The sequence below is a fragment of the Chamaea fasciata genome, unplaced genomic scaffold (genome assembly GCF_029207755.1).
Source record: "Chamaea fasciata isolate MVZ Bird 193981 ecotype frontalis unplaced genomic scaffold, bChaFas1.0.hap1 SCAF_19, whole genome shotgun sequence".
Lineage (NCBI taxonomy): Eukaryota > Metazoa > Chordata > Aves > Passeriformes > Sylviidae > Chamaea > Chamaea fasciata.
The window spans coordinates 9,187,562-9,212,859 of record NW_027094104.1 but is presented as its reverse complement, the minus strand read 5'-3'; the positions used below and the strand labels follow the sequence as shown (position 1 = coordinate 9,212,859).

Sequence of the window (25,298 nt, the reverse complement as noted above, 5' to 3'; positions counted from 1 at the left end):
TCCTTTTGCACAGAGATCACCCACCAGCCTCACAGAGCTTGCCCAACACTGAGATCCGGCCGCAGAACCACACCAGAAATGCTGAGCTTTGTATTCTAAACTGTAAGAGCTGTAGGGTGTGAAAAGGCAGGGAAATGCCTGGTGGGTTCCACCTGTGCAAGGCAGGAGTGACACCGTGTGGCAACTGCTTTTAACTGGAGCATTCACAAGGGTCAAACTGATCCTGCTGCTAATCCTGGTTAAATTAAGCACTGTTGGATATTACCCATTCTGGACTGCTGATGTTTTATTAGGAAACAAATGTGTGGGAGAGCTCAGAGTTCCCATTTCCAACTACAAAATGCATTTGCAAACACTTTTTACAATGCAACAGTTGCCTGTTTGGCAGCTGGTTTAGGTACAATCCTGATGCCAGACATCCTACATGCCAATTCCCTCGCTAAAAACTCCATTCAGCCCAACATGGTAAGAAAAAATAATGAGGGAAGGAAATGAAACGGGAGCTGAACATCCCAAGGAAAAACACAAGTGTCACTCACACAGCAAAGGCATTGCTGCTACCACTTGGTTTCTGTTCAGTGACCTGGGAGACAAGACTTGGACAGCAGGGATGACTGGAACCTGTGTGGAAGCCCCAGATCACTGGCATGGTTACCAAACTGAACAAGTAATATTCACTCCATCTGTCTTTGACTCCCTTTAAATTCCCATTCAAACAGGGACTGCCTAATGCAATTTAAGAAATATTATCTAAAACCACACTTCACGACAAGAGCGGGCTCAATCAAAACTTTCAGAATGAGGAAGGCTTTTCAGATTTATCTGCTGTGAGCAATTCTTGAGTCAACAAGCTCCTGATCCAGTATCTGTTGCTTGCAGGATCTGTGCTGCACAATTCTGTAAACACCTGCAGATGTGCCAAGATGCTGCCTGGGAGAGCTTGTGGAATAGATTTTTATATTAATGAAATTAAAATCATTCTTTTCTGGAACATCTGCAAAACCCCATGATTTCACATTGCAATATCTCACTCACATTTATCCCGTCTTAAACTGAACACTTCCCACAAGACTGAGCTCAGGGTGGAAGAGCCGGGACATGCCTTTTTTATTATTCTCATTAGAATCTTAATTAGCATCTTTGGAGACATTCACATTAACCAAAGCAGTGGGACTGGGGGAGGCACAGCTTGTAGGCACAGAGGGCTCTGCAGCACCACACGGGGACACTGCCAGTGCTCAGGGCTCCCAGTACAGCAGGGAGTGGGCTCCAACCAGCAGGGATTTAGGAAGCTGGAAAAAGAAAGAATGGATCTGATACTGGTCCAAGAATGCCAGGTGAAAGACGCAAATTGCACTTGATTAACGTCCTGGCTGTCAGACAATGAACAAGTAACAAACTTGTACACGGACACAAGAGTCAAGGATTTTATCCAGACCCTTTCAAGGCTGTTTGTCCCACTCCAGGAAAGTTAAAACATTGCAATGTAGACTCACTGGGAGCCCTGCGCAGCCCCCAGAGCAACACCCAGCAGCAGCCAGGGCAAGACTGAAGAGCCCTGCTGGCACAATAAACCCCAGAGACTTCCAGCAACTTACTTCTCTTGCTCAGTGAACATATCGAAACAGCCATTGGCCAGCATCTGGTCCAGCATTGTCAGGAGAGGTACAGACACCCTGAGGAAAGAAAATGATTCAACAAGGTAAATACACCTCTTGGCATCAACTGGATGCTATTTTTAATCAGAAGCAAAGAAAGAAACTTCCTACGTAGCTACAGATAGGTAAATGAGAACTCTGATTTACACAGAGGAGAGCTGCTCAGTAGTTTGTGTGTGTTGGCTGAATGGGGAATTCCCTCCCAGCCAAAAGGAAAAAACCTAATTAACAACACGCCCGCTTTACATTTGCAGGGTCCCAAAACCACACTGACGGTATCAGAAAATATGGATCTGTTTTCTAGAATACAAACAATGTATTCCACAGACTGCATCAGAAGTTACAGCACCAAATGAACCAACACATGGCCCTTGGAATAACCATGGCCATGCTTCCAACACTTGGGACGGGAAACAAAATAAAAATATAATAGTGACAGAACAAGGGGGAATGGCTTCACACTGAAAAAGAGGAGGTTTAGATGGAATGTTGGGAAGAAATTCTTCCCTGGGAGGGTGGGGAAGTTTGTGCCCAGGAAAACTGTGGCTTCCCTATCCCTGAAAGTGTCCGAGGTCATGTTGTACGGGGCTTGGAGCAACCTGGGACCGTGGAAGGTGTCCCTGCACATGGCAGGGGACTGGAGTGGGATGAGCTTTGAGTCTTCTGCAATCCAACCCATTCTACGATTTAAAAACTTGAACGTGCAAAATATTTTGCCATCACTCCTTGGTTATATATTTTGCCACAGGTCCTGCTGTACCAAACAGCTCCTAAAATCAAATGCGTGTGCCTTGGATATTCACTAGATGTGCCCCAGATCTGACTTCCAAAAGGGAAAGGGAAAAAAAAAAAGGGGAAAAAAGCCAAGGAAACCCGTTACCGGTCATTCCGCAGGTTGTCCTCAAAGACCTGGAGCAGCGTCTGACAAAAACCCTCCAAAGCACTGGGGTCACTCTGGATTTTCTTCATGTAGTCAAACAGGCTCTGGGCAGAGTATCTGAGCTGCAACAGAAGGAACCTCTGTGAAGTTTCTGGCCTTTCTTCCTTGCCAAGGTCGGGATTAATACACAGGAAATGTAGGTTTCGTGTCTGGGCTTGGGGGTTCATTATTTCTGATCTATTTACAGACTCGTGAGCCGTGAGCTCTAACTGGCCAATTAGAGAAATGAGATTAAATGGACACCTCTAACTCTTTCTAAGGTTATTTAAGTGATAATTACCCAGTAACGAGGTGACACCTGTATTATTTACATTTCTGACCCAATAATGACCACCCAAGGCCCGCAGCGTGGACCTTTTTCACCCAATTACAGAAAACCACGTGAAACCATGAAGGAAGAAGGTGAAGAAGAAGGACTTAGATAATACCCAAAATCCTCCATCTTAATTCACATGCATTAGTACACACTGAAATCCCAAATCTGGTTTTCCCCCTGTGAGATCACACAACTCAAACTCCACACCCGCAACCCCAGTGCCATCACTCAATTTTGGCAGCCTGTTCCACAGCCTCAAGTCAAATGTGGTGTTTGCTTGAAGCATAAACTGGGCCCTGACACTGAAAGGTCTCCACAGGATACACAACTGTAAGAGAGATTTCCTGAAAACTCAAAACCTGCCTAATTATGATATGCAACCCTTTAAAACAATCTGTGTATTTAACACTATTATAAACAAAGAATAAATATTTTGTCTTAACACCTTCCAAGGGCAGAGATCGACACCAAGGACAACAAATCCCATCTCAGAAAAAAATCTTAGGTGGTGTCATTTTCTCTCCTATTCCTTTTGTCTCTTACACTGTCTCAGAGATCTCACACCATTTTTTTTTTTTAAGGAAGCTGAACGACTCAGTGTTTTCTCTGCAGATCCAAATGACTTGAAAAGGCAAGAAAGGGCATGAAAGTAAAGGGCAACAAGCACAGCTCCAGGTGGGGTGTGTCAAACCAAGGCAGAGCAGCAGGATGTCAGAAACACTGGAGAATGAGGACAGCACAAGGAACTAAACAATACAAAAGTACAGGTGTGGATAATCCATCATGTAACTGCTTGGGAGATTGAAAAATGGGGCATTTTCCCAATACTGGCAGGAACTCCGGCATAACAACGTGACGTGAGCAGGTTAAATCCTTATTTCCCCCTCAGGTGAACTCCTTTTGTCCCAGCCTCAGTATCTGAGCTGTAATCTTAACTGCTCCTGAGTATTTGCAGAGAAGAACATTTCCAAATGTCCTCCTCATCTATGCAGAACACACATTCACACTACATCAAACGCGGGACATTTACCTTTCCCTGGAGTTCCACAAGGACTGGGAAAGGAAATTAGGAGGTGAACGGGCTGGAACTGGGACAGCTTTGGATACAAATGCAAGAGGAGGCCTGAGAATGATCTTGTTCTTATGAAACAGCAAAACCAGGGTTTGCCAAGGCACGACTCCCCCAGCACTGAAGCCAAGAGCAGATCCTGCAGCAGCAGGAGATGCACAGTGCAGAGAGCAGTGCTCAAAGGCACCCCTCACCTGATGAGAATTCAAGTCCTGAAGATTTAACCTGCTGAAGCAGGGCCCAAGGATGAGAACTCAGCTCCAGCAAGCTCAGAGGCACCTGCAGCTCTGGGCAGGCGCCTGGCGTGGTTTCTACACAAACCTTCATGCAACTCTTCCCAGTCACCTTTGCAAAACAGGTTATTTGCAGGTTACTTAGAGTCCTAAAACCAGGTTTGAGGCAACAGGTGGGACTGGTACAGTCAAAAAGAATGAGCTCAGGCATCCAGTTTGTAATAGAGCATCTGTTCCATCCAAAAGCTCAGCAGCCATCAGTGATTTAGACACCTGATCCACATCCACGGGCTCTGGTTTGTACTCGGCAGCAGTGACACCTTACATGAAGTAGGAATATCATAATTCACACTGGGTTTTTTCTCTGTAAGAAAAGAATGCCCGGAATCATGCCCAAGTGTATTTTGCTCAAGAACTCTCAACCAAGAAAAGAGGATTTGGGGTCCATTTCTTCCGCCAAATAAGCACTGATTTGCACACAATTTGTCCCAGTAACCAGATGCTTTAGAATATCATCTGCTAACATCCCAATATTTTTGTCTGTGAGATCTAACACAGTAACACAGCTCAGGTATTGCCTGGGAGGAACTTGAAGAGTTCAGAATATGTTGTTCCTTTTTTTTTTTTTAAAGGCTTTTCTTACAATTTCTATACCATTTCAAAATGCAATTTTCACTCTGTAATGGGGAGGGGTAATCACGGGACGTTCTGTGCTTCGACAAAATTCTGAATGTGATGTAGTTCAACAATAATGAAATTATATCAAAATTATATCCTGACCCCTGAAACTGCAGGGTTTGTGCACAGGAGAAAGACCAGCATTGTACATCTGATCTCCACAGACTGAGGGGTTTTATGCAGCCATAAGAAATATGCATCACTGTGGGCCAGATGTATAATTAGAAGATTCTTTTACACAGAGAAAGTGCCCTTTGAACCGTGGTGATGGAGCAGAGTGCCAAATCCCACAGGGAATGACATCTTCTGTTTTCCCAGATTATTTCCAATGCTTGAGCTACAATTCTTCCAGCAGCCCCACTGCCACCAAAACACTTCAGAGACCCCACACGGCTCATTCCAGAAAATCTCTTTAAAAAGCCAAACAAAGAACTACTCTTGCTAAATATACTGCAGAGCAATTTTAGCTGCAGCCAAACTGCCACTGAGCACGGAATTACAAGAGAGCCTTTCTCCAGTTAATTCCCTGAGATGACTCAAAGACAAACTGACATCTGAACTCAGATTATCTCGCAGTATATACAAGAATCTTCTCTCTGACTTCCATGTCCATGCGTGTATGTGCACAGATGTTTTTGAAGTGAGAGAGGGAAGACAGTCCCAAGAACACACACATTACTGCAAGAACACATATTCCAATAATTCTTTTCCTCCATCCAAGATTTTAAAAAGCTGCTTCTTTCATATGGATTTATCAGGGTTGGTCTTAAAATTTTCTATCAGTGTTTTAAATCAGTCTCTGGGTAGTGAGCAAAGAATGCAACAGGCTTTGACAGAGTAGTTCAAATACCAGTCACTGTAAAACACATCAGTTCTAATTTCTATATCACATTTTAGATATTAAAAGTAATTCACCACACACATCCACTCCCAAGTGTAAGTGCCCTCCCCGGCCTTTCTAGCTGACTCAAGACAGAATTAGGTCATCCTCTTCCTAAACCCCTTGAGAATATTTTAGCCAGAAGAAGCCTTTAGTGTTAAAGAAAACTGGAGGATCACAGGAAAGTTAACATTTCACAATCACAGTCTGAGAACCCTGCAGGTTCCCCTTAACACACTGGCAGACGGTAACAAGGGCAGGGAGCTGCATGTAACTGAACTGTTCCAACTTTTCACAACTAAATGCAACCAGGGCTGAAAAAAAAAAAAAAAAGAATAAGAATTTTCCTCTGACCCCAGCTAGCAGCCAGAATGTCTGTTTCTCCAAAACTTTCCTCCTTTTTATACTTAGACAAATAACTTTGGTTTTGGTGGAGCCTCCTATAATTAACTGTGTTTGACTGAAAGCTGAATTTCATGAGCATGTTTGCTATTAAAGAAATCTGTTAAGAGTTACATTGTCTATCTGATAATTACTGTCACAAACCAACACACACATGTTTTCAAAGTTTCAAAATAGCCATTTTCATCTAATTAGTTGCCATTTTAGAAGCATTTAAATGCTCAGAATTGGTTTAAATACAAGGGACTGCACAGACAGGGATTGCTCTGCTCCATCAGACCCCAAGGCTCAGAGACATCCCTTGATCCCACGAGCAGAACCCACCGCACTGGGCCAAAAAACATCACTGTGACTGACAAGGGAGACAAGCTCCAGGTGATTTTAACTCCCTCTTTCTGTGACCCAGCAGGAGCTGTTCCCCCTCCACAAAAACTCTGTTTCCCAGCGCTTTTCACTTTCCTACCAGTTTTCTCAATTTGAGATGGAAATCTTAATTAGAAACACTCTTAACCGCTGTTGGGGTGCTGACTAACAGCCTCCTCCTCGTGTTACAGGGCCACTGGGATTTAAAGACTTAACTGACAGTCCAAAATATTCTGTTACTGGTCTGATATTTCTCTGTGGTTTCATACTGAACCATGTCCTTACCCCTAAAATTGTGTCCTTGTATTTTACATCTCTGGCTACAACAAATCCAAAAATGTTATAAGCCAAATATCTGGAAACCAAGGATTCCGAAACTACCAATGCAAGTTGTAACATAAGGACAGAAGGATACACTGAAATTATAATGAAGTGGGGAAAAATTTGGCAGCATAGTAGACTGCCAAAGCCAGTGATAAGGAGATTGTTCATGCCAGAAGAATGAAGTAAGGATTGAAAAGCTCAGAGGATTGAGGCAGACACTTGAATGATATTTCTCGGTAACGGAACTTCTGACTGGTATTTTCGTAGAAAACGTATCGACAATAATTTAAAAAAGAAACCTGTGCAGCTGTTAACACCTACAGACAACTAACAGTTAATAGAAATGAAGTGGCTTTCACCTCATTTGAGAAGAGCAATCCCCTTGCACTCTGACCCCAGCTGGGAGAGTCAGCACAGGGCTGGGATTTGTGGGGATGGAACTCTCGGATCCTGCCAGGCCAGGAGAGGAGGAACAAACACCCTCCCTCCTCGTTCCCCGCCCAGCACATCAGGATAATGATCCTTCTCAGATGAAAGCCAGGAAGGGCAGCAGGTTTAGAAGCAGAGGGGTGCTCTCACCGTGGTCTCAGTGAGTCCCCCCACAGACACAGAGAGCCCCAGCAGCACGTGGTACTGGTAGGCTGGCAGCCCCAGGAGCTGCGTGATGCGAGGGAAAGCTTCCGACGCCGCGTTCCAGTTCAGCGTCTCCTTCTCCCACCTGGAAGGGGAAGGGAAAGAATCACCTCGTGTGGGTGCACTGCTTTGCTCCTCCCCACCAGTGAAGAAGGTCTCTGAATCACCTAAATATCAAAGCAGACATTGGTTTTTGAGCACATGGGGAAAATACAAATCAAAGCTTCAGCCGCTGCCAGTGAAGTGAAGGGATCTTCAAATCCTTTTCTGATCCTGGTAAGATGTGAACTGCAGGTTCCTTTTCTCCAGAGGCTTTGGCCTACATTCAAGTTTCAAACAAGTTTCTTTCTGCACTTTTCATTCTGTGCTGTCTCCCACCAGCAGCTACCCAGCTCTCCCAGGAAAGACAACACACCCTCCCAGCACTGATGATGATGGTCAGCAGCCTCACAGACAGAGCACTTGCAGTCACAGCAGGCTGAGGCTCTCCCAAACACAGAGCTGGACATTCCTCACTCCCACCAAGTATCACTATCACCACTCAGGAGTGAGTTGCTCTCACTCTTGCTTTAACTAGAAAGTCTCATCTTGGAAAACTACTGCAACTAGAGCTTGGTTAAAACAATGCAGTTCATTAAAAACTTTCATTATGATCAACGCTTTCCAGTTGAGGAAAAAAGTTTGCTCATGCACATTCATAGGACAATTCAATGAAATCCTGACAAACAACACCAAATATTCCTCCACAGAGATATCGGGCATTTGGGCACAAAAATTACCTCAGGTTGCTTGGTTCAGGTGTAACTGCGTGCATTTATCTTTTAGTTTCTTTGGTTTAGGATACTTTTCAGTATCTTACCTTGGAAATATCCTCTCGAGCTCTTGTCGATGAGGGATGTGAGGAACTGGAGGATGGTCAAAGTGCAGAAGAGTGAGGAACACAGATCCTGCATGAGCTCGGAATTTATCTATTTTTTCAGCTGACTGCTGAGCCAGCCAGCACATAATCTGCTTGCAGCTATACAGAAGAAAACAATTAATCAGAAAATTTAAGCAGTAGAATGTGTATTTAGATTTAAATTGTTTCAATTAAATGAATAAGAATGATCCTGCTAGGAAAGTATTCTGGTTTAACTCTTCAGAATGAACATAAAAGTGATTTAAGACATCCACGTGGTGACAGAATCTTGAGGCTTTCTCTTCCACAGATCAATCAATCAAAAACCAGCATGACAATTAATGTCACAGAGTATTTTATCCACCTTATACATACACTGCCCCACATTTCATCCAGAAAGATAACAAAGTGCTTTATGGCTTGGCTGAGCTGCTACATTTCAGACGGAAATAGAGCAGAACTTGGAGAAAAGCACATTTTGAAGTAGAAAACTGCACATGTAGCAGAGGGTAAGGTCTATCTTACATATCCCAAGTAAATCACTTCTTCAATTCTGGCGAGTTTTTACCAATATCCTGTTTTGTTTATGTTCACAACTAAACTTTCAGCTACAGTCCTGTGTCCCACAAGGCCCTTTACCCTTCAGAAAGGGCCACTAGTGACAGTAAAAGCAGCTGGAATTCCTTCATTCCTACACCAAGGCCTAGAATATTTAGAAAATGGGATCCAGCTGGCAGGAATGCTTTTTTGGACAACCTGTGTACAAACAGATGAACAGGAGGAAGCCCCTGAAAACGGGCACCAGTGAGCAGTGTATTCTTAGAGAATCCTGTGCTTTCCAAACCAGATGCAACATCCTCCACACATCTGCACGGGCTCAACACGCTTCTGTCAAGGTCCTGTCCCACTCCACAAAGGAGGGAGCACAGAGTGTCCGAGCACTGACTGCATTCCTGCAGGGCCTGGCTGCGGCTCTGGGGGCTCAGCCACAGTACATACGTGTTGGCATGAATCAGCTCTGCCTCGTTCTGCACCAGCAGCAGCGTCACTTCCATCAGGCTGGTCATGGCAGCTTCACGCACCCTGGGAGACACAGACAGATCAGAGGAGCTCCAGCAGCCCTTATGTCAATAAATACAGCAGTCAGGTGAAGACACCAGCAAAAAATTCACCGTAACAACAGCCATGACCTCAGAGAGCAGTTCCCATATCCTGGGAGGACAAGGAGTGTCCCCCCCAGTCCCACCCTGGGAAACGAAGCTGACATTGCACCGAGGGTCCAACAGACACCCCTGCCTCAGCAGCCTGGTTTGGATTGCAGCCAGATGGCAGCAGGCTTACTCTTTATTTTAAGAAGGTTAAAGCTGATAATGATTAGCAATGTTTCGTGTGCAAGTAGATGTATTTAAATTTAAGTGCTCTGTCTGCTTCAAATTATTTTCTGAAAAGGCCAACCCGCATTTTGACAGTCAGATACTGAACACTGTCAAGACTGACACATTCTTGTAGATTTTCAAGCTTAGTATTTCCAACATTAAAAACGAGTTGTGACTCAAGAGTGGCTTAAATCTCTATGCTAAACAATAATTAATTTAATGAAATGTTTGACCAAAGTAATACTAAGTTGTGCTTGAAGTGAGTCTTATCTAGATGATGATCTGCTCCCTTCCTCTGTTGTCTAAATACAATTTTAAAAAAAGTAATTTCAATTTAAAAATCCCAGTATGCTTGTTTTAAACCACGTCTTGTCAATCCATGAGTTTTTAAAAGTGGTTCCTTCCTTAAGACAAGGGCAATACCTCAGTGGGTTACATGACCCTGCACGAGACCAGGCCCAGCATGTTCACTCCACCAGTAACTCAGAGTAATGTCATCCTTTCTCAGGAACAGTTTTTTAAAAAAGGAAAATATATAAATATTTGAAAAGGCCCACCAGCCTTCTATGAAAACAAATACTCCTCTTGCTGATATCCAACTTGAAAATAGTTGCAGGTGCAATCTAAAACTGGGTGGGACATTTGTTATAATGGTAAAAAGGTAAATTACATCATTTTTTTTCCAAAGCAAGTCTGGCAGTCTTTCACTCGGCTTATGTTTTACTAGTTTTTTGTATCATATCTGACTTAGATATTCATGTCTAACACCTGTAGACAGATCAGGCATGTCCCAGCAAACAATCTGTCAAAAGAAAGGTAAAGTTTGCATATGCAGAGTCCAGTTGGTGAAACTTTCCCACAACTCTATTAAAAAAAGACAACAATTACACAAAAAAAGACAAGGTCTCTCCAGAGAAACGGCATTTGTCTCCGTATCTTTCCATCTTATTCACTGGTTTAGAAGAAACAGAATGAGAAAGCGCTGATATTTGAGAGGCCACAAAAGCCTTCAGCAGCCAAGAGTTTGCCACGAGAAAGGATCCCCCTTCCCCCTCTGATTTACATGTTTCTTGACTTGATTTTGACTGGAATTGCCCAAAGCAGCCCCCCAAAAAAAAAAAAAAAAGTATCTGGTGCCCAAAGCACATTTGAATTTTAATAGATGTTGGGAATTTAATTTCCTCGGGATTTCTTTGAAAGCACCACGATGTTTTGTTTTGTTTTGAAATGAGCAGGCAGATGAAGGATAAACAACTGCAGTGGGAGCTCTCAGACAAGTGGAAGTTAAGTTGAATACCTAATTACACTTAGCCAGGTCCTCATCTTCTTCAGTATCTCACCCGGCTTGGAGAACACAAAGCTCAGTATCTCTTCCTTTTCTCTGCCTCCCCACCCTGTATTATCGCTCTTGCCTTTTCTGTCAGCTACACCCAGCCCTGTCTTGTGTTCCAGGCACATTCACCTCCCTCCTGCTTCTCTATTCTGCAGGGAAAGCCAAGCTCCTTCCTTGTGGGAGCTGGAATGACCTGCTCCTGATCCTCACTAGTTTGCATCCTTGTTTCCTCTCCTAAGGAAACGTCAAACACCTCCTGATCTCTGATTTCCTGCCCCGTGTTACTATTTCCCTGCTGTACGATTTTACCAGCTGAGAAGCTGGATACCACTACAGAAAACAGGGAAATTCCAAACACACGAACCCCAGCTAAGGCTGAGAGCAGCCTGCAGTATTTGTGCCATGAACTTTCCCAACACGCCTGTAAATATTGCAATGAAGTGCTCAAGGGACAAGGCTCAGCAGGGACAGAGGTGCCCAGTGATGACATGGCACAAAGCACCTTTCCTCTGCTTTGTGCTGCAGAACTGACACTTCCCTCCCTGTGCAAAGGCAGAGAAGTTATTTACAGTTATTGCAGCCCAGGCTGGAACTGCTGAGATCTGACACTCACAGAGCACAACCAGCAAGGTCTGACTGTGGTTTGACTGCTCCCTGCCCATGATCACCGGCAAGGAACAATCCAGCATGGGGCACATTGTAAAAAAAGCCCAATCACAGCTTTTCTCCCTACACAAGACAAGAGGTGGTTACAGGCTGTGCTGCAGCAGCTCCCATCCCATTTGGTTATCACAAACGTACCTCACAGCATCTGCCCTGTTCAAGCCTAACCAGGAATCCTAGAAAGGACAATGGCACTGCCATTAACTTTTTTTTCCCCCCCGTTTTAAAGCAAACCTGGAGCTACCAAATGAAATAATGCCCCTGAAGTTAAGACTGACTAGGACAGAGCTCTAAACAGGACGTAACAAATCTGAGCCTGACCAAAACGTTGCCAGGTTGGGCAGCACATGTCACCCTGCTGGGCTTGGCCAGGGACAGGCACAGCCACTTTCCTGTTCATACACCGCTGCTGGAAACATCCTTCAAAGAAGAAGGCAGCGACTGTCTGAAGCTTTTATTTCATTCAAACTCTCTGCACAGATATGACTGACACAACCCCCTCAAACACTCCACGTGGCTCAGCGCTGTTGGACAAGAACTTCTTCAAAAAGCTGGGAAAATAACAAACTCTTTTCAAGCAGCAGAATTATTTCTTACCAGCACTTTTCAGGCACTTGCCCATTCCTGCCTGGAATGTAACGAAAGCAGAGGCAGATACTAGACCTGAACTATCAATGGGTTGTTAATTTAAAATCCTGAATACACGTCTCTGTACCCTGAGATACTCCACGCAGCTGCCAGACAGGTCAAATACATGTATTTTACCACTTCATTAGCATACCACACAAACAGTATCACCCACAGGTTAAACAAGGCTGATTCTTTGTACCTAAAAGCAACATAGATTTGCACACTTTCAAATTAGAATTATGGATTCGGACGATAAAATTAAGTGGCCTTTTCAAACCCAGCATTGTACTCAAAGTCAACTGCCAACAAATAAAAGACAATTAAAATTACTCTATAACATCCATTTACAGAGTTCATGGCTTCTCTATACTGAGTGTTACTGCTCTGAGGCTTCCACACAGCATCCAAGAGCATTTTAAATCTGCTGATACTGGACTTGTTTCTGAATTAGGATAATTTAATGCTTTTTATTAACAGGTACTACTTGAGGCTGGGCATATTTTGCCCACAAATATGTGCAGAAAAGTACCCTGACAGGAGTATGTTTGGTTTGCAAGATCCGTATTTCCATGCTGTGTAATTCCACAGGTTGGCATGAATAACATGAACTCTTCATGATCTCTCCATTCAAAGTTGGCAGGAACGTCCAATCAGTAAGTGCTGCCACATCCCCAATTAGAGCTTCTTTGGAAATGAAACACAAACCCAAAGAAGGACACGAGCCTTTACAGTCACGAATTTTGAAACTGCCTTTCCAGATCACTGCTCCTGAAGGAATACAGAGCATTCAGAGGGATGCAGTGTTGCACACTGAATCTTCTTTGTATATTAGGGGGACCTTGAAGACTGAGGAATGCCATGAAAATAAGGTTGCTATAGACCAAATATTACTAAGATTTTATTAATCTTATTAAGTTTACTAAACTTATTAATCTACCTATACCACAGATTTCACATCGGCAGACATATTCCTATAGATTTATGATTTGTTTACGCAGTCTCATATCTGAAGTCACTGAAACCCTAAACTTACAAAAGATTCAGTGATGCTGCAGCTCAATTGAGAGTTTTTATCCCTCTCAACACGTTATGCAGCTGCTCCCTCTCCTGGCAAAAAATCCCCACAACAGGAACGTGCAGCAGGAGACAGCAGGCAGGACCAAATGTGTTGGTTCAAATAAAGAGAGGTTTAGTTTTAAATCCTTGAATACATTCCTGGTATTCAGTAAAAAGAAATAATGTCATCCAGAGAACCAGAAAAAGGCTTAACTTCGGTTTTGAACATATCAGTCTCCATATTCCCAAAGTCTGAGGACGGACAACCAAAACACGTCAGCCTCACCTCTCGCTTTCTACTTCTCTTCCTGCTGTGCATTCCTAATTCCTACCCAGGCTCAAATCTCCAAAGGCCTGGAGCTCTTGGTTTCTAAGAGGTTTTGAAAACCCATCAGGTTTTCATTAGACACCAAACATGGCCCTGGATTTTAGCCCCACCTTACCATCCTCCAACGTCCCCCCGGCTGTCGGTGGTGTAGTCGGTGACGCCGGCGAGCAGCGTGGCATAAATCTGATCAACGTTCTCCCTGCAGACATATTCCTGCTGGGATCCATCTCCCTTCACACCCACCGTCCGGCAAACCCTTCGGAAAAAAAGAGGAAAAGAAGGGATGGAAGGCGAGATCAACCTTTGTTATGTGGCTGAATAAAATTCCCAGCACCTGTAACATCCGCTGCAGATGGAATGAGGAATATTTCTGTGCTGTGTTTGACCTGAGGATTTCTGAGCAGTGTTTGGGTTCAAAGGAACACCGGCAAGGCTAAGATCTCAGCAGGGAAGTAGGCTGCTTTCACATTTATAACACTGCAAAAAGGAACATGCTTCAGTCTCTGTCAGCCTCTGAACTCTCCTTCAAACGAAGCCAGGAAGAAGAGCAAAAGACCAACACAATGTGCATTGAACCTGATATTGAACTTCTTTACACAGGGGTTTTTAGCAATGTAACAGTTTAAGAGCATAAAATATTAATGCACACTATTAACTGCACTGTGACCTTCAACACAGGAAATATTCCTTTAAATAAAAGTCACAATTTCTTTCAATCAATTCAATCTTTTTAAGATTGTGGAAAAAACGTATCTTCTTCCTCCTCAGTAAAGCTCATTAAATTACAGCCCATGGGAAAGGCAAATATTAAACCATACTCTAGGTAGTCAGTTAACTGATAAAAACCTGACAGCACCATCAGAGCTGTAGTCCACAGTCAGGTGTGTGGCAATCCTCCGAATCAAAAATAAATTGAGTGATGGATACGCAGTCAATATGTGTGCGTGCGTGACAGTATAACTGATTTCACGACTCATGCTCCCAGCTCAATGAATAGGAGAAAGCTTCTACAGAAAGATTTAAAATTAGCCAAAAGCAGGGATGAAAAGAGAAACCTACTTTGCAATTGCTATTAAGGCATCTCTCCTGGATTCAGCAAAGCTCACGTCTGCAGGGGAAACTACTGTGACTTTTTTTAGACCTTCCAAAACCTGAAAAAATATGAAGATTGAAACATATAACTCCAAAGCATTTTTTACTATGCTAAATTGAGAAATCATAGTAAAATGAGTTCAACCCTGGATGAAAGAATCAAGCAGGAAGCAGAGTTTGAATCCTCAAATCCAAAACTCGCCTGCACACCTCTCACTTCCCTTGGACCAATGTCCAATAGCAGAGGGATAATTCAGCCTCTGGCTTTTCCATTAACACCACTAAACATTAATTATCAGAAACTATGGCCAGCTCAACTCATGATGGTTTTCTGCACATTAGCATTCAAGCCCCTTCGACAAAGACCTTTAATTATGACCATTATTATTTATTTGGTTACTGTCACAGGTTTCGCTCAAAATGCCTTGTTGCCCTCTTCTCATTACAATGATCCTGTTTTCTCACCTGTTGGAGCCTGCCCTTCAGCAGAAATCTTGGAAGGGCCCCAAGAGCCCGTGAAAAGCCACAACGAATCATTTCCTCTGAGTTCTGTAGTTCTGAAACGTACTGTGTCACCAGCTCATCTGGAAAAAATACAATTGCAGAGTCAAAAGCAAGCACCACATCGTTAGAATTTTGTATCTGGCTAAGGAAAAAATAAGGAAAAGATCCCCTAAAAAAAAAAAAAAAGCCAAAAATTTTTGTAATTTGTTAAACTAAAATGCAGAATACCATAATTTTCTACAGGAAGATGATAAAAGATGTTCACTTTTACATGAATGAATTCATGTTTTCTGTCTAAAAATCTCTGTATTTAGACTAAGCCTACTATTTCAGAGAGAGAAAAGACAAACTCCTGAAACTTAGAGTTATCAAGTTTTAGACATCCAAATAATAAGTATAAGCACAAGTTTCTGAGTAAGCACGGGGAAGCAAATTCTTTGTATATTTACAGGTCAGTATTTTCTATCGTTGCATAAGTGTTCTGTGTTAGGCAGGAGATCCCCAGGTTTGTGAAGGTCAGTTATTTTAAGAGTTTTCCCTCAGAAAACTCCTGATTGGAGTCCTGTTTGAGCACACACGCAGATCACACCTAAACAGTGAGATAAGTTCAGATCCTTTTTCATAGAGAGACATAAATGAAGGTGGGTGTTTTGGAGGAGAAAGCTCAAGAAGAAATTCCCCCTCTGATTCTGTGTGCTGGCACAGGAGCCAGCAGGGACAGCAGCCCTACAATCAGCAGCAGAGTCAAAAGGCACAGGAATAAACTCAGCTGGACGTGGAAAAAGGAGCCTCACGAAACATGTAAAGCGGTATCAAGGAGAAAACGGCAATTTTAATTTTTAAGAAAATCTTACGAAAAAAATAAAAAGAGGAAAAGTCAGGAACAGGTTCACATTTCTGCTGCAGTCCTTATCTCAGACTTGCAGACACTATTTCCTGGTTTTTCACATTAAACTCTCCTGTAAATTGCAGAGAAAAACAAAGCACCCCAGAAAAGCTTCTGGAGTATCACAGCTCTGACTCAGACAAGAGCACGGTGGTCTTATCGATCCCTTTGCTGAAGAGACACTTTTTAATCCTCAAAGAAAAAGAACCAGAGATGCTGGGAAGATTACATAATTGTGCCACTGCTAACTGTAATCTAAGGCTGAAATGGTTGAGCAATATTTGCTCGAGGAAGAAAGAAGACTTGCCATAAGAAACTCCCCATTCATCACAATTCACCAGCGTTTCTTTCAAACCCCAGTGCTGTGGACAGGCCCCAGCTCGTCCCTCCCATCAGGGACCCACCTCCCTGGCCAGAGGTGAGCAATACCTGCAGATAAGCACACCTATTATTTCAAACCTTCCAAACCACCGGGGTGTTAAAGAGTCCTGAGGCCACAGGAAGATGCAGTGTTTGCTGTGACAGCAGGAAGATCTTAAAACAGTGAGGCTGTGACAGTCTCCAACTCCAAGAGTGATGGAAACGACACAGCGACCAGCAAACAAGCAGCTCTTCACTTATAACCACTCAGTAATTACGGTGGAAAGTGTAATGCAAATGTTAATATTCTTCTAAGAGCCTTCAGCTTCAGAAACCAACAGGCCCCATGAAGCGTCTACAATATTAATTCCACACAACCCACCCTGAAAGGATATTAAAAGAGAAAGTCAGCAAAACCAAACCAGAACACATTAGGACAGGAAAAGAAAAAAACAAACAGAAGGTCAAAACAAACAGAGGCAAAAGGAGCGATTCAATAAAGCTGCAGCCTTATAAGGACAGATCCAGGATGTCAAATTGCTAAAGCACCTTTGATTGCTGTTTCATCAAGCAACAGTGAAACCCTGGTTAAATTTTACCAAAAGTTTGTTTTGGTTTGTTTTTTTGGGGGTTTTTTTTGCCTAATCCCCTCGATCATGTCCAGACCTGCTTTAACTGATTTATCTAAGGCACTGTGCTGAATGTCTGCTGCACTGCAGCTTCCACACAGACCCACAGCCATCACACACTGCGGGGAGGACTTTTACTACTGCATTTCAGTCCCACAACAGACAGGCATGAAATGTATAAATTTCATCAGTACAGAGATAAAACACACTTTTTTTGTTTGTTTGTTTTTTAAAAGATGCTTGCACGTGTAATGACATTTCTGTTTTCATGTGTGGAGCAGGGTCCAGTGCAGCCAAGGCCAAATAAAAGGCTACTCAAGAGGAGCTGACCAGAGAGTTTTCCACAACAGAAAAACTGTCAATTCACAATTCTACTTTAGAAAGTCCAAGGAGAAATTATATTTGTATCTACAAATTTGACCTAATTGTGTCCCTAGACCATCAAGGCCACATTGCCACGGTCCCTTCAACCACAAGCCAGATGAAAATTAACCTAAAATCCAGGAAAAAACCAATGAGGCTCCAGAGGGGTCTAAATGAGTAAAACAAGAGCTGCAGCCTGAATTTCCAGCAGATCCCTTCTCCTTCCTGACTTGGGCACCTGCCTGAGCCTTCCTGTCCACTTTCACAGAAACTTGAAACTTCCATCCTTACATAAAATTCGACCTATCACCTTTTCAACTCATTTTTAGCCAACTCATTTTTAGCTTGTTTGCTTGGACTCAGCACTGCCTCCTCCTGCCCAGCACGTTCTGGTTTTACACATGACCCTTTCCTGAGGTTGTGGGGATTTTATCTGCCTTGGTTCCCATGCTGCCCACAAAGAATCTGGCAGGCAGGGCCAAACTCCAGGAAGGAAAGGGCCATTTTGGGGTTTGAGGGGTTTTTTGTGTTTTTTGGGGGTTTTTTTTGACAAAAACATAGAAGTTTAGCACTATATAAAGTAATTTAAAATCAGGATAGGCTGCTTTTATAATTCAGCCCTAATGTCTTTGAGGCATGGACTGCATGTAAATACACGTGATCAATGTCAAGTTCATTTTGGGAACAACTCTAAGACAAATAAATAACAAAGTATTTTGTAACCTGACTCAATAATGGCAAAAAAATAGAAAAAGAATTCAATATTTTACTAAGTATCTGTAAATTCACTGTCACATTCAGAAAAAAAAAAAAGAATATAAATGTTGTTATTCTTAAAATATTTATCTGTGCAATCCAGCAATTTGTCTCTGATGGACGTGATACAATCTGATCCTTGAAACAAAGACAGGTGCAAGAAAAGCAGTGTAAAAAAAGATGCTGATTCATATGCCCCTAAGAGAAGTTTAAGCCTCCTCCTGTACTGCTGATCCAAACACAAACACACAGACTTTGCCATGCACATCTACCAGAACTCTGGCTGTCCTTTTCTATCCTTTTCTTATCCCTTAGCAATTCTTCTGTAAATCAGCCAAGAGCTCTGGCAGAGTTTATCCAAACGGGGTGTGAAAAAGATTCACTTGGTTAAAATCTAGGATTTTAGAAACACACAATCTTTGTTTCTTTGTTTTACAGTACGGAAGAGAAAAGCAACATAAAATTGCCTCAGATTCATTTATGGTGGTACCTTCTATTCACCTCCAGTCTGAAGCCAGCAAAACCTCTGAGACATTTCTCACACTTCCAGCTGTCATTTTTCAGGCAACTTTCAGCTGTCAGTTGTTTTTTTTCCTGAAGAATATTAAGTTCCTTTAAAACCAGAGATGCCCCTCCCCGTTCTGTGCAATCCCTCCAAAGTGCAAGTTTGGTCCAGCCCAGTGTTCTGTGCCTCTGTGTTTAACATGAATCATTACCCTGCAGAGCTGGATCAGCTTCTCCCCTCTCGTTGATGTAAAATTCATTGCACAGAGCAGCCAGGGCAGACACTGCAGACTCCTGCAACAAAGGCACACAAATACGTTCACTCACCTCAAAAGTTCTTCCAATTTTTAAGGAGAAAGAAAGTGGATTAAAAAAAATAAAATAAATCCCTTCAGATACTGGCATCTTCTTTCTTATTGTTTCTTCCCAATACTGGTTTAGTAAGGAAACTTATGTAAGGAAAAAACCAGATTTTAATCTTATTCCTTCAATATGACCAGTGAGCTAAACTAGCATTTAAGACAACAACAATAATGCATGAAATGTATCTTCAGTTCAGATGAAACCACACATATTGCAGGCACACCAAAACAGAAGCAAAAGACCCTCTAAATGTGACCACAGAGCCACCGGGGAGCAGCTTCCAGCACCGTCAGGGACTCCTCACCCTGTGCAGAGGCACAGACAACAACAACCTTTGGGACAACTGCTCAAGTACTGATCAGAAAGGCCCACTGGAACCTTGAGGAATTCAAAATACGCTTTTGTCAATACCCCTCCTCACACATCTAAGAAATAAGCACTCAAGAACCGATAAGATTACGGATAATCCACCAAAGGAAAGCAAAAGTATTTCTAATTCTGTATTCAATGTGACCACATGAAGAAGGAAAATGATTGTACCTTTATATGCTGTCGTGCAGCACTGGAAACAAGAGTGAGATGTCTCAGACTGTCATTTATTAACCACTGCCAACCACCTGGAACAGCAGGGAACATGAACAGCTTTAACTTTTCTTACTTTCTCAACTTCAACATTCTCCCTTTAATTTTTCCATGGACCAGCAATCACACAGATCAACCTGTGTCCTTGGTTTTCCAAACCAAACAAGGCTGTCGTTCCCAGTACAGCTACTCCAGACGGGATTACCATGTCCACAGTGAACACCCAAAGCCTGGTGATGCTGAGTACTGCACATTCTATTTATTATTTAGCTAAAACCCCAATCTTCAAGTTGCATCAGCATCTGCTGCAGTATTTGTGTCTTTTTGGCTTTTTTTAATGTGTTAGGCCACCCAATCCCATTGATTTTGCTTCTCTGAAAAGCGTAATTTGTTAATACTTCAGTTTAATGAACAGTTACTACAGTCATGGAAGGTTATTTAAAATAGGACGTACCGATGATTGGATCTCCTCTAAATGGCATTTTCGATAGCGACAACTTTTCAATTAAAGTGCAGACTGTAAGAAAATAAGTTTGATAACAAGATAAATACCCCCCAGAAGAGAGAAATCATAGCAATTTTGAAGAGACAACCACAGAAAGTCACATTAGCAATAATTTTAAACTGAAGAATATCTGCAAATAGGTGTTCGAAATAAGGGAAATTAAAAAGCGAAAGGAAATCGCATTTCTACAAAAATCACCAGGATGCAGTAACCGTCCTCTGACAGGAGTTAGTCCCACCGTTCATGCAAATCCCTTGTTTGATGGGATGTTTTCCCCCTGTGCCATTCAAGGTGTGCATGTACACATCAGCCACTTTTTTCTTTGCTATCCAGTCTGGAAACGGCAGCATAGCATCGGTGATAGTAAACTGAGACAAGGATGATACTACACCCACTAAAAACTATTCAAATACATGTGACAGGTTCTCCTACTTCGTATTCACGTTGTTTTTGAACCTCCAAGGAGTGGCATTTGTTCACTGCACAGAGCTGGGAGCTATGAAACTGGATGCAGCTTGATTTCCTTTGATATTGGAATACATGAGGACATCCTTTTCATAATAAAGTCCTCATTATTTCTATATAAGAACTTACAAACCTACTTTGAGAACGGTATTTTTTTTTAATGTTTCGAGGCTTTTTTGGGAAATGGAGATTAACACAGTGAACACTGCATGTTTTCTGTCTAACAGACTGACAGTATTGCTGAAATGAAAACTCAGCACTTGGGAATACCATGATCTTCACCTCTTGGGCTTCAGTTCAAACAAATGAGGTTGGTGTAGCTCCGTCTCACTGCCTGGCTGCTCTAGAGCTGGTGAAGAGGAGGGAGAGGACAGAAGAAGGTGCTGTATAAAGCAAAGCCACCGTTTTTCCCTCTCCTCCCACAAATAGATTTTTGACTTCCTCTGGGCTCTGTCCACAGCTCATCATCTTCATTGATGATCAACTTCCTGGGCTCCAAATCTACTCTTGAACTCACTCCTCACTATGGCAATGGCACACAAAATCCCCTCAATACTGTGTGTCAGCTTCTCTGTGCTAATATTTATTCACAGACAAGGTTAAGAGCAATGTGACTAAACCCAAGTCTCTTGGGGTTCCTCCTTAGCTCTCCGCACTTCTTTGTGCTCTATTGTGGTTGAGACCGTCATCTTCATTAGACATGCAGGCAATTTGTGGAACATTTTCACTTCTTCTCTTATTCCACCTACACAGTTGTATCATGCCAAAATACTGCCATTTGTACTTCTCCAAACCCACGAAAGGTTCAGTTGCTCAAAAGCTAAAACATATCACAAAAAACCTCTCCCTTCAGCTGGCATTTTCATGTCATTCAGCTGTAACCTCACTCCAATCCCCTCGCTCTTCCTCCTCAGTACTGAAGCTCTTTTACCCACGAGGTCTGGCTGCCTTCAGATCTTCCAAGCTGGAATCTGCACTGCAGCCACTTCCTTCATTCAACTCACAAGCAGGAAAGAAGTAGGCATCATTTCCTCATCCACCCAGCCCTCTTCTTCCTGCAACACCCTTCCTTTTTACAGCATGTAACAATCTTCAAAATCCATCTTTTCTGTGATGCCACACTCCCCACAGACTGTTGTTTATATGGTCTTTACGCTTCACTTCTGCACACACACGTGCCATGATAAAATCATTATTTCCACCATGGCTTCTGTCTAGAAGTGCAGATTATATCTCTTCTGGAGAGGAATTTGAGTAAATCACTGAAGGAAGACACTTCAACCCTGAGAAAACTTCACTGTGTGCAACAACAGAAAGCCACAGAGCGCAGAAGCATCTCCAGCTCTTACACAGAGTTACTCCAAGTGCATTGGCAGCCCATGTCCTGGTGCACCCATCTGCTGATTGGCCTCCAAAGTTTGTATTTTTTTAATTACCGTGCAGGCTTTACTTATACACTCAACACAATGTATGCAAAACGAACTGGAAGCACGCAAACAGCCAAATTCCTCAGGGCACCTCTGGTGTGGTACTCACCAGCTGGTCTCATCAGTTCTCCTCCTAAACCCCTGCAAAACAAAAACAGCCTTCAGAGAGCAACCCACCACAGGCAACCTGACAGGCAACACTGTGTATTGTCCACAGTGAGGCAAAAAGCACATCAAAACCGCTTCAAAATGAGAGCAGAGCACAAAATACCCACGGTTTTATATCTGATCAACTCTGCTTCCTTTTAAATCAACCCTTCTTGACTTCAGAGTGATTAATAAAAACCTCTCCCGAATATTAAACTTTCTTCTTGAAAAAATGCACTCCCAGTCTGCCTCATCTTTAATGTAAACAATAAAAAGACCGTCAAGTTCATTCTGCTTTTCTTTTCACTTGCTTCAGGAACATTCCAAACCCATGAGACTGGCCAAGGACTTTCCAGCCCCACAGTCTCTACCAGCTTCTGATTTCCACAAGTGAAAAGCAACTACATACAATTCTTTAATAAAATCATCATCTTGGCTAAACTAAATAGAAACTTCCCTTCCCAGTTCCCATTTTCACATGTTAACTGGTTTCCTCTCCTGGTGTAACTTATCACCCTTCTCCTTTCCTGCCCAAGCCCCCTCCCAGGTGATTTCGTGTTTATCACCACAGGAAACACATCAGAAAAGGGAGAGAAATAAATGGCTCAAGCTACTTCAGACCCTCCTGAGGAAAAGTGTGTGCTCAAGGACGGTTTCACCAGCTCAGACCTCAGCCCAGTTCCTGTGTCTGAACGTGAGCTTGGCCAGTCAAAGCACTGGGAGAAGAAAATCAGAACTGGGCAGAAAGTGGGGAGAGGGAAAAGCATCCTGGAAATGGCAGGGCCTGATTCCATTCCTTGGCTTCTCGTGTGGCTGTGGGCAGAGACTTCTCCTCACCCCACTGAGCACTGCCTGCTGCTTGTCTGCATCCCCATCCCCAAGGCAATGCCTGAGGCGTTCCACTCCTGTCACCCTCTGTGGCTTCACTGTTCCATTTTGTGAACCTTTGACCTCTCCTTCCTTTGGGTATTTCCTCCCTTGACTCCTCATTGTCTCCCTTCACTTCTGCTGGAATATTTTCTCCCTGAGGTGTGCCAAACCCTAAATCACCTGTTTGCATGTTCATGCTCTGGCAGAAACTCCCAGCAAGGGGAGCAACAACAAAGACTTGTTTATTTGCTTGTTGTCTTTTGTTTATTTTAAACATTTTCTTCCCTCCCCTCAATAAAATTAATAGCTGTGCTCAGAAGGCCAGCTTAGCAATCCTAACAGCTCTTACGACATTGTTCTCCGATTTATCTCTTTGTATGAGCTCCAAAATCTGAACATTCTAAACACATTTTTCCATTCCACACCAGGAGGTCCCCCCTGTAATATGCTCTGAGTTTCTGACTGCTCAACAATTCCACTGGTGCTTCAGGTAACACAGAGATGCCAACTCCACAATATCCTCATTTGCCATAGCTCAGCACTTCCTTTAATTGAGAAACTTCTGCTTTCCACAATCAATACATATTAGGCTTAATTTAATAACCCCCCGCTCAGTTTATCATTGCAGGAAGCAAGCACAGATTCTACATCCTCGTGCTGATAAGGCCTGTGTATTGTCTACCACACCTTCCTGCCATGCTGTCTGCTCTCCAGCTTCTAAAAAAATTTAAATCAGAAAACAAAAAAAGTGGTGCAAGGAGTCGAGACAGCAGCAAAAACAGCGACTGATGTGGCAAGCCTTGCTTCCCCTTCCACACTTCTTTTCCCCTTGATTCTGCCTTCACCCATTCCTTGCCTTTTGTGTGTTGCCTTACTGCAAATGAGAGGAAAATAATCACCTTGCAAATGTGTTTGGTGTGCAGAGGAGTCTGCTGATGCAGGGATTCAGATATGGCCTGCTCTGTTCCAACTACAAAGCAAGAACTGACTCACAAAGGCTGCTCTCCTCCATTTCCTTGCCCTGCCAAGAAGGAAGCCAGACCACTTCAAGCTGTGCTGATGGTAATAATTTGAGTGCTATCCCTTCCTCTGGCGTTTCACCAACTCCACTTAATTCCAGAGTTTGGAGCATGTCTGAGGATTGCTGTCCCCATGCAAGAATGCAGAAAGGTGACAGGGATTTGCATAGCAACTCCTGCACGTGGCACCAACTCCAATCCAAGCCCTCTCGAGCGGCACCATGACCTGTGAGTGCTCCTCTGCAGAGAGTCCTGAGCTGGCTCTTGCCCAGACACTCTGCATGTCCACCAATGTGGCTAATTGTTCTCCCCCTTTCCACGGCTCATGCGTATTTCACTTTTAAGAACCAAGAATTCCATCATATTCCAAGATCCTTCCTCAGCCAGCGCTCGGTTTGTCCAACACGATGCACACCTTTCTATTAACTTTATCTCACTCCACGGCATTTCACTAAATTAAAAAGATACGGATCTACCTAATTCAGAGATTCTGAATTTCGCTGCACAGTCAGTATTCCTTGTTTTTTTATTCCAAAGACACATCCACAAGTTGCATCACATTATTAGATGTACCTGTTTCAAGCTTTAATTATTAATTCAATTTGCAAATTGACTGATGCAGTGCCCAGCTTCCACGAGCTCCTAAGCATTCCTTCATGTGTGCAGTTCCACAGCAATGCTTCTCTCCTAGAAACATCCTGGGATGAGTAACAATTTATGTGTGGAAAATAAAATATAGAATCCCTTGCCGAACCGACAAATTAACAATACTGACCTAAGAATGACAGCATCTATTTTCTAATTACGTTGGCTTGAATCAGAACCAGTGACAGTGCTCTTCTCAGGGCATAAAGAAGTTCAAACTACTTCTGTGGATTTGTTTTTTAAAATCATTTTAAGCCCGCTGCTTTTTGTGAGAAAGCCAGAATTCCTCTTTAAGATAATAAAAACAACAGTAACTGAAGCTGTTTAGAAAAGCCTCTGTGTTTTCACAGATATTCAAATCTGAAGCTGAAAGTACTGGAACAGCTGAAGAGATTCAGTTG

At 42.9% G+C, this 25,298-nt stretch overlaps 1 protein-coding gene across 1 annotated transcript in view; it reads right to left on the bottom strand.

Annotated features, from left to right (window-relative positions):
- TBCD (tubulin folding cofactor D) overlaps positions 1-25,298 on the bottom strand; it is a 105,933-nt gene that overhangs the window by 8,043 nt on the left and 72,592 nt on the right. The window contains exons 24-35 of the mRNA XM_066200875.1: positions 22,326-22,357; positions 20,274-20,336; positions 19,778-19,854; positions 19,087-19,168; positions 15,338-15,456; positions 14,840-14,931; positions 13,896-14,036; positions 9,394-9,477; positions 8,356-8,514; positions 7,443-7,581; positions 2,539-2,660; positions 1,599-1,676 (exon numbers count right to left, since the gene is read on the bottom strand). Coding sequence (XP_066056972.1) covers positions 1,599-1,676; positions 2,539-2,660; positions 7,443-7,581; positions 8,356-8,514; positions 9,394-9,477; positions 13,896-14,036; positions 14,840-14,931; positions 15,338-15,456; positions 19,087-19,168; positions 19,778-19,854; positions 20,274-20,336; positions 22,326-22,357 — 1,188 coding nt within the window. The remainder of the gene's footprint in view (positions 1-1,598; positions 1,677-2,538; positions 2,661-7,442; positions 7,582-8,355; positions 8,515-9,393; positions 9,478-13,895; positions 14,037-14,839; positions 14,932-15,337; positions 15,457-19,086; positions 19,169-19,777; positions 19,855-20,273; positions 20,337-22,325; positions 22,358-25,298) is intronic.